Raw genomic sequence first — 15719 nt, 5'->3', positions numbered from 1 at the left:
ATATAAATAAATTCGTATCGATCAATTTTAATGGGATAAGTTATTTTGTTCAATTGGCTCAATGAGCGTTTTGTCTATTGATAAATAATTCTAAATTACTAAAACCATGTCATTTAAAATATATATATATATATATATATATTTAAACAACAATATATTAAATTAATTTGATTTCTCGGCTTGACTATCATGATGTATAATTTTTTTAACTTTTTGTTAAGGCTTTCTGTAGATTATTTTGACCAGAAGGGATAGTAGAGAGAAAGAAAAAAAAAAGTAAGGGATAAAAATAAAAACACAGAGAGAGAGAGAGAGAGAGAGATAAAGTTGATTTGGCGAGCGAAATCGGGGGATATCGCACGACATCCTTCGAATTCATAAAACATATGAAAGACAGAAACAAGGACGACTTTTGTTAGCCTTGGAGAGCTCATCCATCTCGCTGTCAAATCATCTCTCGACGTACCATTCATGGGCCACCTCATCTCTATTGGCCCCGCAAGCGTCGGTCCAACAAGCAAAGCACATGGTCTTACTTTATGTAGCAATGCTAGTATGGTGCCAACGAGGCGGAGCCAGGAGGTGGGAAGCAAGGCCCGGGTTCTGCAAAACATTTTAAAATCTTTTATTATTTAATATTTTTAATTTAAATAAATAAACTTTTTACTAATATATATTATTATATTAATTTCAGCCTCCTCTGTAAAATACACCTCGCTCCGCCCCTGGTGCCAACACCGTTCGTACTTTATGTTCATACTTAGGGGGCTCTTGCGGTGTAGAACGCAAGCACATGGTGACACGTTCGTACCGAGCGATGATGCTCCGATTTATTAAGATACTGAAGACTTTTAAGAACTTGAAGCATCGTATCTTACCAGCGTTAACTTAGTTTTTTTTATAAAAAAGAAATTAACAAAATAAACTTAGAAGGATAGGATCATTTCTGTCCCAATTCTTTCATGGCCGCGTCTGAAATTCTCCCTTTGTTTCGGATTTTTCAATTAGAAATTTATTTTATTTTACTGCATGGTTATTTTTTCAATTTCTACTTTTTTTTTTTTCTAAATTACTAAATAGAATTTACCTCCTTTCAGAATAGATGCAAGAGTTTGATAGCTTCAGTTCAAAAGAACTTAAAATATATAAAAGAATACAACTTCATATTAACCCAGAGTAGGGCTAACATAAATGTTATGAGTTAAGTTTATTTTAATTTTCTTATTCTCTTTATAACTCACCATCCCTCTTGTATGGATATATATTTATCAATTTGGGCAGGCATGTTTAAATTTGTACATGTTTTTTTTTTTTCAAGATTTTTTTTTTATTTTTATGTGTTGATATAAAAAATAAAATTTTAAAAATAAAAAATATATTATTTTAATATATTTCTAAATAAAAACAGTTAAAAAAATAACCTAAGCTACATTTTTAAATACTTACGCTTTTAAACAGTGACGAGAGAAACTTGGAAGACAAGAACCGGCCGTTACCCAGCGTTTTCATTACAATTCGAGGAATCTATCGCGCGGCATGGACCTTATTTCGTGCGACTCCATTCTGTCATATGTATTAAAACGCAGCCGCAGCTACCCAGCGGATTTTTCTTCTTTTATTTAAAGTACTTCTTCTGTACACAATCATAGCTTCTTGAATTTCCGATGAAGATGACTTACGGTTTACTGAATGACACGGTTCCCCACTACACCCCACTACAACACTACTCAACAGGTAAAACTACTTCTGAACTTACAATTGTTGTTAGATCTACGAAAAGACTTGTCAATCGTTTCTTTTATATTATCTTCAATGCTCGATCATATCTGGGGTTACCCTGTTTCCACTTTTCTCATGCGAGCTTCATTGTTGGGTTTTTGATATTTTCTATGTTTGGTATGATGTATGAACAACTGAGGAAGGAAATAAAGGATCCTTCCCTATGCCTCGCTTGTAATTTACAATCTGTCCTTCGCTTTTCCTTGTTTTTGGAATAACAAGATGGATGGGTCAAAATCCATCATTTCTCCTTTTCATGCTTTCATTTTACCGTAACCATCCTAACATTAATGGAAAGATGTATTTTGAGGCTTAAGAATGAATGCGTGTTCGTTCTATGTTCATGCTTAGTTGTGGTTTGCTCGCAATTTTAACAAATTCATCTCACAAATTACTTTGCTTGATGGTAGTTCACGTTCTAGAGTTATTCATAGAGAATTGTTTGAACTGTTACTAAGATGAATTTGTTGTATGGGCTCAGAGGAAGCAAACATGCTGACAGTGCCTCAACATATGTTGGCCCAACCAGGAGTACCACAACATGGAATAAACATTGCTGTAACTCCAGAAGATCAAAAGGAGAAGAAAAGAAAAATCGATGCCAATTATCGACAACGTTGTAAGGTATAGCACTGTACCTTCTGGTCTTCCTCGTGTGAGGCAAATAGCTAGAGAAATCATGTTTTTTCTATATATATATCCTAATTTATTTTTGGCAGATAAGGAAAGAAGAGCTGGGGAGTAACTTGCAAATTCTTCGGGAAGAAAATGCTCATTTGGAGAGGGAGAAGGAGTCTTGTAGGAAAGAAAATGATTCAATGGTTCAAAAATTGCAGTCAAAAGAAGTTGAGATAGGGAACCTTAAAAGAGAGATTGGCAACTCAAAGAAAGTCATTTCTAACCAAGAAAATCTGTTGGAGACACTGTCACATAACCCTGTTGTGCAACAACTAATGGTGCATCTCTCTCTCTCTCTCTCTCTCTCTCTCTCCACACACACACACACACACGTATGTATGTATGTATCTATATATATATATGTGTATGTGTATGTGTATGTGTATGTGTATGCATGTATGTATGTGTGCGGGTGTTCTTTTTTTTCTTGCAACCATCCCCTTAAAATTATTCATCTAGGCTGAGCTGATTTATTTGTTGGTATTGCACTGTTCCTGTTTGGGCATATGAATTAACACTTATTAATATGCCTCATTTAGGCTTCTTGAAGTCTTCAGATTACGCGAGACAAAACTTTTAATGAGTAGTTGATAGCTAGATATGAAGAAAGTGTCAATTGGTGATTAGTCTTAAAAGCTAATGGTGAATCTCGAACTATTACTTATATTAACTATGTAAATCTGTGATGATCCACCCATGAATGTTGATGGATGTTGATCCATCATAAAGTATCAAGGAGAATACTGAGGATATCATTAAATTTAAGATACAATTGGTGCCTTACTGCCTCCTTGGTTCAGTCCAGTTATATGGCTGTAGGTGAATCTGTATGTATTACTTTAGCATCTCTACAAATATCGATGATCATGATGATATATTAATGAATGGTGATGGATGTTGATCTGTCATAAAATTAAGGAGAAAGCTGAGGATTATATTAAATTATAAGATACAATTGGTGCGGTGCTGTTACGTGGTTTTTTGGGTGTCTCTTGCCTTGGTTCAGTCTATCCGTCTCTTGTGTATCACTTCTGTAGTCTTACTCAGTTGGTTTCATCTTTACTGCTATCCTGTGCAATCATGTCCATCCCTTCTGCTCTAGCTGGATATGGAAATTTTTATTTGTTGAGTTTCACTAAAATTCTTAAGTTGCTGACCTGAAGTGCCTCCAGTTGAATTCCTTTTTTCCCGTCTTCCTCAAAGCGGGGTCAATCTGTGCAGCTTTGTGTTTGATTTTTGTCTTAAATCCCAAGATCTTTTTATAAGTTGTATTCCTTTATCTTTGTTGAGCAAAATTTCTGAAAAAAAAAGAAGAGATTATAAAAATTGCAGCCAATTACACATAATAGGAAGCTATTGATCACTTTGCTTAAATCTTCAGGGCTTGTAGCAAGGCTTCAAGCGTACTGTATATATCCTTGTCTTTCTATTGTTACGATGATGCCTAATCAGGCAAGTCAATGTTAAGAATACATTTCTAAAAGGTAAGTTGGATGAAGAGGTTTTGTACTCCGCTAATGTTAATTCTATTTTTCTTTACATATTTGTAAATCAGATGAATCTTATGAGTTGTATTAGTTCCATGAGTTTGGTTTCAGGGTTTTAGTCTAGTCTCCATTGCCCTGGGTTTTTAGTGCAGCCATGCCAATCTATCTGGGACTATTTTCACTGTCTGCTCAACTCTTACATTTGATGCATCTGAAGCTAGTTGAAGTGTGAATATAGCTCGAGGTTCTAGTGTTTCCATCACACTCACATTCTGATGTAAGATTGTAATGCTAGGTAACTGATTAGCTTTAACTGACTGTGTGGCAAATCACATACTGATTTTGTTTCTATTGAACAAATCCTTTGATTTACTTTGCGTCCTCTTTGTATAGCTAAATACCGGTTACAGTGATAGTCATGTTAACGACCATTGTCTCATATCTTTTTATTGTCGGTAAATTGTGGTTGCAAATGTTTCTACCTGTAACAAGCTAGTGAACTTGTGGATGACAATGCTTTCTTTACTGTTGTAGCTTGGACCTAAGCAACTTGAGATGGTGCTGCTAGAAAATGAACGCAATATGTTGTGTCAAAATGCCAAGTGGGATAATTGGGCATCTGAAAGAATGCAGCTTTTGGATGAGATTGAGAATCTGAGACAGCGGAATATGGTGCTCAAAATGCAAAATCAAGCTTTAGGTGACAAGATACTGAACCAAAAAGACTACAGGAGGGAGCATGAGAAGGCACCATTAAATATTTTGCAAGGGTTATGTGCATAGTTTCACGCAAAATGTGCTTGCAAACTTTCTTCTCGTACAGTAGTTAGCTAAATGTATTTTTGTAGTTTCCTTTTGGCAAGTTTCTCAGCAAGCATACGTGGTTTCCTAGCTCTATCATTTCCATTACTTTTCTCTCTCTCCTCTGTTCAAGTGCTCAAATCAGGAACCACAAGTTCAAAAGGAAATTTGACAGAAGGAAAATTTTCACGACATTTAGCTGGCTTTGCTGACAATGGCGGTAGTCATTGCTTTGTTGGTTTCATTTTTTGAAATAAGTGATTTGATAAACTTCTTTTATTTTGATTATGCAACTTGTATAGACATGTAATTGAAACAGTTTTAAGAGACTTGTAATGAAATGTGGCTCGTATGACTAACTTGAAGATTATTTATATCTCTAGAATGTCTGTGTCATGTCATGCATCTATATGTTTGGATTTCTATAAACTTACAGGGAAGCTGTATTGGATTAGTGATCTTGTACCTGAAATTGCCACTCTCCCTCTTTTTTAGTGCAGTAGCCATTCACAACAGAGAACGGTTGGCCTCTAGATTTTTTGCCGAGGGCTCATACTGATGACTGTGCGTGTGTGTTCATGCAGGATATTATTGAGAGGCAATTTCTTCTAAGTAGTTTTCTTTTGGAAAGTGAATTTCAGGGAAAGTGAATTCGGAGAAAGTATTTTTCGATGTTTGGTAGTGTAATGGAAAATAAGTTGGAAAACACTTTCCAGTGTTTGGTTATGTCATGGAAAATGAGCTGAAAAATAACTTATTAATATTTTATTTTTCTCAAGTTTATTAAAATAATGAGGAAAGTTAAATGAGAATGAAATTGAAAAAAAAATATAATTTTATAAATTATCTCAAATAAAATAAATAATAATCAAAGTAATAGAGATCAAAACTAAAAAATTAAAAAAAAATGAAAGATGAAGAAATTAAAATAATAATAATCAACATTTCATAAATTATTTCAAATAAAATAAGTAACAATCAAAAGAATGAGGACCAAATTTGATATATAAAAAATTTCAATAAAAATATGATAAGGAAAAAGCAAATAGCAATTATAAAAATAAGAACTAAAGTTAATATAAAAATAAAATTTTAAGAGATGAAATTGAAAAATAAATATTCAAAACAAAATATATATAGCAATCAAAAGTTTGAGGATTAAATTTGATATAATCAGCAAATAATGATATTTCTAAATTTTTCACAACTTCCGGAAAGTGTTTTCCCCCCAAATTTTACAGGAAAACACTTTCCTGAAAACTAAGCCAAATTTTTCTTTTACTAGAAAGTGTTTTTTATTGACCAACTTTCCTACTAGCAAACAAACATAAGAAAGTTTGGAAAGTGATTTCCCAAAAACCACTTTCCGAAAAAACAAACAAAGCTAAAGGGAAAACACTTTCCTGAAAACCAAGTCAAAATTTTCTTTGACTAAAATTGACTGGAAAGTGTTTTCCGTTGACCAACTTTCCTAATAACAAACAAACACATGAAAGTTTGAAAAATAATTTCCCGAAAACTATTTTCCGGGAAACAAACATGGCCTAAAAGGGACATCAATTTGCTGATGTCGTGCTTAGGGGTTAGAACCAGTTGTAAAAAATGGAGGATGTTTTTGGTAATTTTATTTCTCATAAATTTATTTATTTATGAAAAAAAATGGGATCAATTTTTTTTTTGTTAATTTCAATTTGAATTTTAATTTGAGGATGACTCCATTACAAATTGTAAGAATACTCCATCTAAAGTTATTGTAATTGATAGATGGGGTAGAGGAAAAAGGGTGCTTGTCCTTTTTCTTATAAATAGAAAAAAAGGACACTCGTATTACTTTTTAAATGTGTCTCGTCCATCTTGATTGTGGTTGTACTAAAAACATTTTTTATTCCTGAATTCATCAAATATATTAGAACATAATGTGCCTTGATCTATCTCAATTCCTATTACAATAAAATGGTAAAAGTAGTATAGGATAAGAAATTATTGATGCATTTTTTCCAAGATAGTTTGAATGGGGTAGTATTGAGTTGGTACATAAAGCTAAGCAGCTCAAAGATCCAGAGATGGAAAGATCTGGTGGGTGATTTTGCAGCAGAAGTACAACATGAATATTACTCATGATAAAACCAACTTATCCAATCTGAAAAGAGGGACAAAGAAAACATAAGAGAATATGCCAAAAAAATAGAGGGATTTAGCTCTATATGTGCATCCTTTACTCTTAGAAAAAGAGATGATCACTCTATTTGCCAACACATTCAAAACACCATATTACAAGCATGTGATGGGTAGTTTAGCCCATCAATTCATTAACATGGTAGCAGTGACTGTGTATATAGAGCAAAGGGTTAATAGTGGTAAAATTTTTACACCCACTAAAAAGAGAGGCTTTAAAAGGAAAATGAAGGAGATCGACCATGTTAAATGTGACTATATGGGTAGGAAAAACCAAATCCAAAACTACCACACTTCACCCTAAATTGCCAAACTCTCTATTTCCCACCAAAAAACCTGAGCAAAAAAAAAAATCAAGCCAAAAGCCAAAATTACCAAAAGGATCAACAACAATTACCCCATTACCATTACCCTTAAATGAGATTTACCAAAAGTTGTTGAGCATCGGGTATGTAGCTCTAGAACCACTCACGTCTCTATAACCATTTACCTCAATTAGTACAAGTCAAATCTTACTTATGAATACCATGCTAGTGTTGTAGGACATGATATTCATTCATGTAATGCCTTTGAGAAATGGCTCATGCATCTAATTAAAGTTAGGTGGGTAACATTCGAAGAAGCATCAAACGTGAGTACAAACTCCCTGCCCAATCATGCTTCAAACAGTGGATCGGTAAATGCACTAGAGTCAGATTGCTTGGGAAATCAGAAAGCACCAAATGTTAGAGTAGGGTACGAAGAAGGCAACATAAATTTTTGAGGGACTTGAATTCAAAGGAGTGTTTGTCCACACCGTTGAAGAAATGCTTGTAAAAGCTTTTGTAGGGAGGCTGAATAAAAGGAAAGTGTACTAGAGTTAGAAAATGGAGCATGTCCCTATTGTGTTCAAAATAATTTTCTCTATTTGATCATGTCTGCAAAGTTATTTTGAATTTGTAATATTTCAACATGTTTTAGTCTTGTTAGTAATTTGACTCGTAATATCACAAGACTTTCTCTGTTAAATGAGCCTTTCTTGTTAATAAGATCACGTGTTCATGAAGTGCCTTTATTTTTCTTGTTGTTTCATACAAATAACACATTGAGCACACCCTTTTACTCACGAAATCTCTGCACCAAGAACCCTTCGGTGTGTTTCCATTTTCTTCAAAAACTATGCATGATCCTATGCTTTTACAAGGATTTTTAGAAAATTAAAGTTTTAATACAAAATAAAAATCAAATTGGTGTTTGTTTTAAACAAACAAGTTCTGTAAATTCAAGCGATATCCTAACCATACAAAAAAAAGAAACCCAATGAACAACCCGAACACTATGAGTCGACTTCAAAACTGAGTTTTGGTTGCATATTCACATAAAAATAAAGCAAAACTTACCCTCAACCTTTGTTTTGTAAAAGGCGCAAAAGTATAGGGGTTTAACTGACAAAAACTGGGGATGAAATTGAAGAAAATTAAAAGTTTAATGGTCGATTAAGGGTCAAATTGCATAAATACGAGACTAAGGATCAAAGTGCAAAAGGTGTAAATTAGAAGTTGGCTTAATTGCATTAAATCAAAAGTTTATTGTCATTTAGAGGTGCAATTAAGATAAATTAAAAGGTGGAGGACTACATTGAACTTTGAAAAAAAGGGTGACCAGACGACACGTCGTCCAGTCACTGTTCATTATCTTCCTCGAAAAGTTGCCTAGGTTACCTACTTTGCAGGTGCATTTAATGCCTCTAATCTCCACCAAATTTGACGAAACTTACACGCAAATGATTACCTAACATCCCTTTATCTCTGGATATGGCCCGTTCAAACCAATTGACAACACAGTGGCCTCGACGTCGGCCTAAAAAGGCCAACTTAGGTAGCCTTGAATTGTCAAATTTAATAGTTCATGGTGCCTACTTTGAACCAATGGTTGAGATCGAATCAACGGCCAAAAGTTTTCTTCTGTGTAGACAAGATTACTCTCTTCCATCCCCTATAAATAGGTGTGGATTTCATGGTTTGAGCATGAAGAAAATCGGGTCCAAAAATCACTAAAAACTAGCCTCCTCCGTATTTTTTTTCCTGCCATTTTCTCTCTCGCTCTCTCTCCATAGTTATTAAACCCGGCCCGGCCCGGCGGGTCGACCCGCGACCCGGACGACCCGGGGCCTGGACCGGGCCGGGCAATACAAAAGACCGGTGCAAGGAAAAAACCGGCCAGACCCGGCCTGACCCGGGTGACCCGGCCTGACCCGGGTGACCCGGCCTGACCCGGGTGAGACCCGGGATATATATACTAACTCACCTGCTAAATTTTTACCCTAATTTCCTTGTTTGCCGTTCAAAGTTTGATTAATTTTAATTCGAAAGAGAAGCTCGATTCCATTGCTTTGCACCAGTAATTCAAAAGAGAAGCTCGATTCCAGGTGCGTCCTCTTTCTGCTTCACAGTATTTAAGTTTACAATTTATACTCTTTCCCCCTTGCGTTTCCCTTTTGAATTCAAACCTTTTAAAGCATGAAAGCAATATTCTGATGATGGATTGTTGATATTTGCTTGTGAATGACTAAAAATGGGCCCACATGTTGACTAAAACCTTGGTGGATTGTTGATACACTGTGTTGTTCCTCTTGTTCATGCTATTCTGAATTTATTCTGAACAAAAAGTATACTTTGACGTTGAAAGAGAAGCACTTTCTTAACCATCAGTCCATTAAAGTCTGTAGAAACAGTGTTAAGATATAATGATAAGAAGGATCTGTCGATGTCTGTCACGTGAAGAAAACTAATGGCAGTGGTGAATGTGAATCTTTTAGGTCACTTGCATGTTCAGTGAAAGTCCTAGTTTGCCCAGTGTTTGCCTGTCTCATCTCCCCCCTGCATATTGACTCCGCTTGCTCTGCATTCTATATATTTCTGCTGTGGAAGGCTAATGGCAATGTAATATCTTGAAAAAGCATCAGAGGCAAGCTACCATGGGTTTAGATTCTTTGTGGGAAGAACTTACTCTGAATTAAGCAGCCTTTTTGCCACTTTCTTGCCTGGAGTCCATCTAAAAGCTGCATTGATGAACATGTATTTAAAAGAGCATCCTTTAACTAACTCTGTATATTTGAAGAATAGAGTTTCTGATATAATCTGAGTTTCAGAGATCATTTAGGCGTGGACCTTGATAGGCTATCAAGGGAATCGAATCCATCTTTTTAACGTAGGCAACCACTGCCGGTAGTAACAACGGCAAAGTTCTTCAAAACAAGGGCACGGTCATTCTGCCTCCTCTTTCAAACTCAAGGTGTGCTTCTTTTTCCCATTTTCTCTTTATATCTCTTTTGTTCTTCCCTTTTCTTTTCATGACATATGCTTTCAATTGTGTTGAATAACAAGTTAACGACTAATAAGATAGATTATTTGCTTTCGTTGGGTTATACATACAACTGCATAAATTTTCATTTTGTTTAATGTTGACTTTTGTGAAGAGATATAAATGGTGATATATATTCTCAATTAGGAAAGTAAGAAGCAACCAACACATGCAACCTTTTTATTCATCATGTTAGTTTGATTTGATTTACTATAGGTTTGTAAAATGGCTTCTCAACATGGTAGCACTTCAAATAACACTCCTTCAACTACTCAATCATCTGAACCTTCAATTTCCATATCAACATCAAGTGGTATAAGAGGAAAAACAGATTTAGCATGGGGTCATTGCAGAAAAGCTCCTGAACTTAGTGTGGGATGTAAGAAAACCAAATTAGTATGCTTATACTGTGCCAAAGTTTTTGCGGGTGGAGGTATTAATCGATTCAAGCAACATTTAGCTGGAACTAAAGGAGAAGTGGAACAATGCCGCAAATGTCCTCCAGATGTTCGTCATCAAATGCTTCTGAATCTTCAGGGGAATGTTGAAAAGAAAAGGAGAGCTAGAGAAATGGAAGCAGATTTCAATCCGTATAGCTCTAAACAAAGAGAGCATGAGGAGAGGATGATTAGACAATTAGAGGATGATTGTAAAGGTGATGATGATGATAATGACGATGATGTTGCTGAAGTTGATGGTAAGAAGCTAATGTTACCACCGAAGGTTGCCAATAAAGGAAAGAGTAAAATCACTGGTGCTGTTAAACAATCGTCTGTAAGATGTGGAAAACAGAAAGAAAATATAACATTAGGGGCATATTTTATTCCAAGAACAACTCATGGTGCTCAAAAGTCTCTCCAAAGTTGTTGGAAAAACAAAGAAGTTGTCGAACGATGTGATCTTGCTATAGCAAAATGGATGATTGATGCATGTGTACCATTCAATGCTGCAAACTCTGTTTACTATCAGCATGCTATAGATGGTATAACAGCCATGGGTGCTGGTTATAAAGGACCAAATTTTCATGCTCTTCGTGGTTATTACCTAGCAAAGGCGGTTGATGAAGTGAAGATTTTTGTTGAGAGTTATCGAGAAACTTGGAAGAAGACCGGTTGTACATTAATGGCTGATGGATGGACAGATCAAAAGAGGAGAACTTTAATTAATTTCTTAGTATATTGCCCTAAAGGAACTGTTTTTTTAAAAACAGTAGATGCATCAGAGGCCTCAAAGACTGCTGTGTTGTTGCATAAATTATTTAGAGAGGTTGTTTTATTTGTTGGGCCTGAAAATATTGTGCATATGGTGACTGATAATGCTTCTAATTATGTTGCTGCTTGCAAGTTGTTGGTGGAAGAATTTCCTTCAATATTTTGGTCTCCATGTGCTGCTCATTGCATCAACCTCATACTCCAAGATGTTGGTAAGCTACAATCAGTTTGTTCTGTTGTTAATCATGCTTCTAGTATTACAAAGTATATTTATAATCATTGTTATCCACTATATTTGATGAGGAAGTTCACTGGAGGGAAAGAAATACTTCGACCTGCTCCTACTCGCTTTGCTACTAATTTCATAACTTTGCAAAGCATTTTAGTACACAAAGATAATTTGAGAGCTATGGTAACATCTAGAGAATGGGTCTCATCTGCTTATGCTAAAGATAACAAAGGAAAAAGGTTTGTTGATAATGTATTGAACTCTATGTTTTGGGAAGAATGTACATCAATTGTACTAATGACCGAACCATTGGTTCGAGTTCTACGAATTGTTGATAGTGATGATAGACCTGCTATGGGATATTTATATGAGGCTATCCATTCTGCAAAGGAAGAAATGTTGAGGAGATTTCAAAAGAAAAGAACTAAGGTGCAACCTTTCATAGACATCATTAACAATAGATGGGATGGACAATTGTATAGGAAGCTTTATGCAGCGGGATTTTGGTTGAATCCTCGATTTCAGTATGATGTCAATCTAATGGATAGATATATAAACACCATTTCCGGACTTCTAGATGTTGTTGAGAAGTATGCAAATGGAAATGCAATTCTGCTAAGCAAGCTTACAAGTGAAATGAAGTTGTTTAGAAATGCAGAACATGACTTTGGTAGAGTGTCTGCGAAAAATGATCGCACCCTTTTACCTCCAGGTATGTAATTATTTTCATATTCAAAGTAATTTAAAAATATTATCTTGATATAATCTAACTTATTAATTTTGTATATAGATGAATGGTGGGTGTTGTATGGAACTTGTGCTCCAAATCTCCAAAAGTTAGCTATACGAGTTTTAAGTCAAACTTGTAGTTCTTCAGGATGCGAGAGGAATTGGAGTATTTTTGAGCACATCCACTCTAAGAAGAGAAATCGATTGGAGCATCACAGACTTAATGACCTAGTTTATGTCCACTATAATCTGAGATTAAAACAAAAGTATTTTCTTTTCTCTAATTCTTCAAAAGTTATTTATATTATTACATAGCATCATTGATACTTATATTGTGTACCTTAACTTTGATTTTGTAGAAATTATTGGAAAGGACGGAATTATGATCCAATTAATTTTGAGGCATTTTCTGACACTGAAAATTGGATAGTAGAAGATGATCCATCATCTTTAACAACTGAAGAAGTAGAGATCTTTCGTCGTGATTTATCAACCATGACTATTCAAGATACTTTAAATGAAGGTAATGGAAGATTTGATATTTCACTTTGTGTCATGATTATCATGTTTATTGATTAAGTATGTTTCAATTGTAGATTTGATAAATATAAATGAGATTGAAGATGACTGTGATGATGAAGATACACAAGAGCATGATGATGTTTCAATAGACATTAATGAGGTTGGCTCAATTCCATTGGTATTTGATTCAAATTTTGCTCCTATGGACACTGAAGAAGTCAATGCCTATATTCAACCAAAGTAAAGATATTGTGTAGAAAAAATATGATTATTCCAAAGAGGTCTTGTACTTTACCATTTTTTTCTCTTTTTTTTTTATAATTATATTAGTGTTAAGTGTTCAACATATTCTAAAATCTTTTGTTTTTTTTATGCAGCTGAAGATGTTGATTTATGGATTCTGATGCAAAATGGAGTTAAAATGTTGATTTATGGATTATAATGCAAACTAGAGTTGAATTGAATGTTGCCACCTTATATTTATTATGTTAAATGTTTGTTTATTTGAAGATAAATGTATTGTCTAATCTATTAATGCTAATTAATTATGCTAGTACATATGTTAATGTGATATTTTATGTTAAAAAAATCATATTAATGTGTGTTTTTGTGGTTGACCCGGGTGACCCGGGTTGACCCGGGTCAACCCGGGTCAACCCACAAGACCCGTGACCCAGTCATTTTACCGGGTCAACTACCGGGTCGGGTCTGATAACTATGTCTCTCTCCACCTTTCCAACCTCCAAGCCACGCTACCACCAGCTCCACCATAGGAAGCCAACACAACTACCAGCCGGCCACCAAACAGCCACCACAACTCTCTCTCTTCTCCTGTCAGCCTTTCTCTCTCCTCTACAAACTTTTTCTTCCTCCTTCCACATTCGACTCCGGCCACCATTTCCTTAACCAACGCCTCTTGAGCCACCGATCGAACCTACTCCGAGTCTAGACCACCCCGCGACAAGCTTCATGCTATTTATATTATTTATATGGATACGAGTTTAAATTTGAATTTAAATATGTATCATATGATCTGAAATATGAATTAAGTGTTAAAAGAAATAAACTAAGTGCTAAACTTTATGAGAATCACCTCTAAAATCCATGAACTTGATATAGAATGCCCTTGGCGACTTGGCATAACTTATGGATATAAGTGGCTATGTTGATATAAAATGAATTGTTCGTTTTATAAATTTGCTGAAAATCTGAATATACGTTATATGCATATAAAAATTGTGCTTGATCTGATAAGTTATGTGAGTTGTACTTAGTAAGCCGTGGTTAAGCTTAAACTCCTTTAATCGATATAATTATGGAAAGAAGATGGTTAAGCATTTTTAAATAATAGATCACTATTCAGGAATTCAGAAATTGCTTTTTGGGATCATTGTTATTAGTTAATGTTTCTCCTTGAATCAAAGGACATAGAAACTTTAGAATCCTAAATTTCAAAGATAAATTGCATTTCTGAAATTCGCAACCAATAAATTCCAAGAGAGAGATTTGGAGATCAAGTGTGTGCCCTAAATAAATACATTTTTTCGTATATTAGAAAAGGTTTGTGGAGAAGAAATAGAGTTGTAAGAAGTTGAATAAATGAAGAGAGAGGAAAACAGAGGAAGAAGCAGAAAAGCCATGACTCAATGTGGTGGATAGAGGTTGAGCCACCGACAATTTACCTAGTAAAATTTTGACCCAAAACTCTACACTAATGTATTGTTGAAGAAAAGAAAGAGATGATAAAGAGAACTGTTGGAGGGTTTTTGAGAGAAAACAAAAAAGGTATTTTTGAAATAGTATTTTTTATTTGAAATTAATGTAGCAAATCAAAGGAGAGATCTTTTTATTTGTTTTGGTCATTTTTTTATGATTTGAATTTAATTTAAAATTCAAATCAATACTCTTAAAATAACTTCAATCACATGAATTGATTTAACAATTGAAATTAAATTAAATTCTAAGTATTCCCAAGAGCCTGTGAATGAATCAAATCCAATGAGTATTAAATATTATGTCTAATAAAAAAAAATTCAGGTAGCCTAAGTCTACCATTACATACATAAACTAAGCTATATATATCATGTGAAATGCATACAAATTACTGAGTCTTATTTGTATCTTATGTTTATTAGTTTATTCTATAAATAACATGGTAAACTTAAATATATCTAATAATTTATCATAACAGTAAAAGCCTTAAATAAAAAGAAAATATCAAATTTTAATTTTAAATAATGTGAATTTGGAGAGTAAAATAGCATTATATTTTTATTTCATATGGCCTCTAACTAAAAACAATAAGCACATATATGAAAAGAAAAATTATTTTTAGCAAAACACAACTACACAAAAAATACATATTTCTACCACTTACACATTTGAAATCTAAAGTACATATTAAATTGCTAACACCAAACATATCCCAGTTCTTCTAAAACCACGTAGATTTGAGTCAAAAGATTCTCTGTATATTTTTCTTCCTGGGCCATGAAGTCCGATCGTCATCCACTTTCGAAAATAAAGCGAGGTTACAAAGTATTGTTATTATAATAATTATTATTGTTATAAAAAAAACTAAATGACGTGGAAAAATCATTATAAATTAAGAGAATTTTACTGTTAAATATAATAATAATTTATTTTTATTTTTAACGAGATGTTTTTTTGGTTTTCTCTTTCTTAGTGAATGGATGACGTCCATGCCATTAGAAAGGCTCGTGTAATGTTTTCTGGTGGCCAAATCTAGTTATCTGTAGTTTCATT

General features: G+C 34.2%; 2 protein-coding genes across 2 annotated transcripts; both read left to right on the top strand.

Annotated features, from left to right (window-relative positions):
- Positions 1-1474: 1474 nt before the first annotated feature.
- LOC118036780 (uncharacterized) lies at positions 1475-5130 on the top strand. Its single transcript, XM_035042603.2, has 4 exons — positions 1475-1734; positions 2261-2403; positions 2499-2735; positions 4479-5130. The coding sequence occupies exons 1-4, from the start codon at positions 1665-1667 to the stop codon at positions 4725-4727; spliced, it is 699 nt and encodes a 232-aa protein (XP_034898494.2). The 5' UTR covers positions 1475-1664; the 3' UTR covers positions 4728-5130.
- Positions 5131-9954: 4824 nt separating this feature from the next.
- LOC118036778 (uncharacterized) lies at positions 9955-13586 on the top strand. The gene is made up of 4 exons (XM_035042601.2): positions 9955-12414; positions 12493-12697; positions 12791-12954; positions 13028-13586. The coding sequence occupies exons 1-4, from the start codon at positions 10488-10490 to the stop codon at positions 13195-13197; spliced, it is 2466 nt and encodes an 821-aa protein (XP_034898492.2). The 5' UTR covers positions 9955-10487; the 3' UTR covers positions 13198-13586.
- The last annotated feature ends 2133 nt before the right edge of the window (positions 13587-15719 follow it).

Source organism: Populus alba, chromosome 1 (assembly GCF_005239225.2).
Source record: "Populus alba chromosome 1, ASM523922v2, whole genome shotgun sequence".
Classification (NCBI taxonomy): domain Eukaryota; kingdom Viridiplantae; phylum Streptophyta; class Magnoliopsida; order Malpighiales; family Salicaceae; genus Populus; species Populus alba.
Note: the sequence above shows the minus strand (reverse complement) of the source record. Positions and strands in the feature narration are given on the sequence as shown.

Coding starts and splice junctions, on each gene's coding strand:
- LOC118036780 (XM_035042603.2), top strand. CDS start 1,665: ATGAAGATGACTTACGGTTTACTGAATGACACGGTTCCCCACTACACC. Junction 1,735..2,260: donor ACTACAACACTACTCAACAG/GTAAAACTACTT, acceptor GTATGGGCTCAG/AGGAAGCAAACATGCTGACA. Junction 2,736..4,478: donor CTGTTGTGCAACAACTAATG/GTGCATCTCTCT, acceptor TTACTGTTGTAG/CTTGGACCTAAGCAACTTGA.
- LOC118036778 (XM_035042601.2), top strand. CDS start 10,488: ATGGCTTCTCAACATGGTAGCACTTCAAATAACACTCCTTCAACTACT. Junction 12,415..12,492: donor TCGCACCCTTTTACCTCCAG/GTATGTAATTAT, acceptor TTTTGTATATAG/ATGAATGGTGGGTGTTGTAT. Junction 12,698..12,790: donor AATCTGAGATTAAAACAAAA/GTATTTTCTTTT, acceptor TTGATTTTGTAG/AAATTATTGGAAAGGACGGA.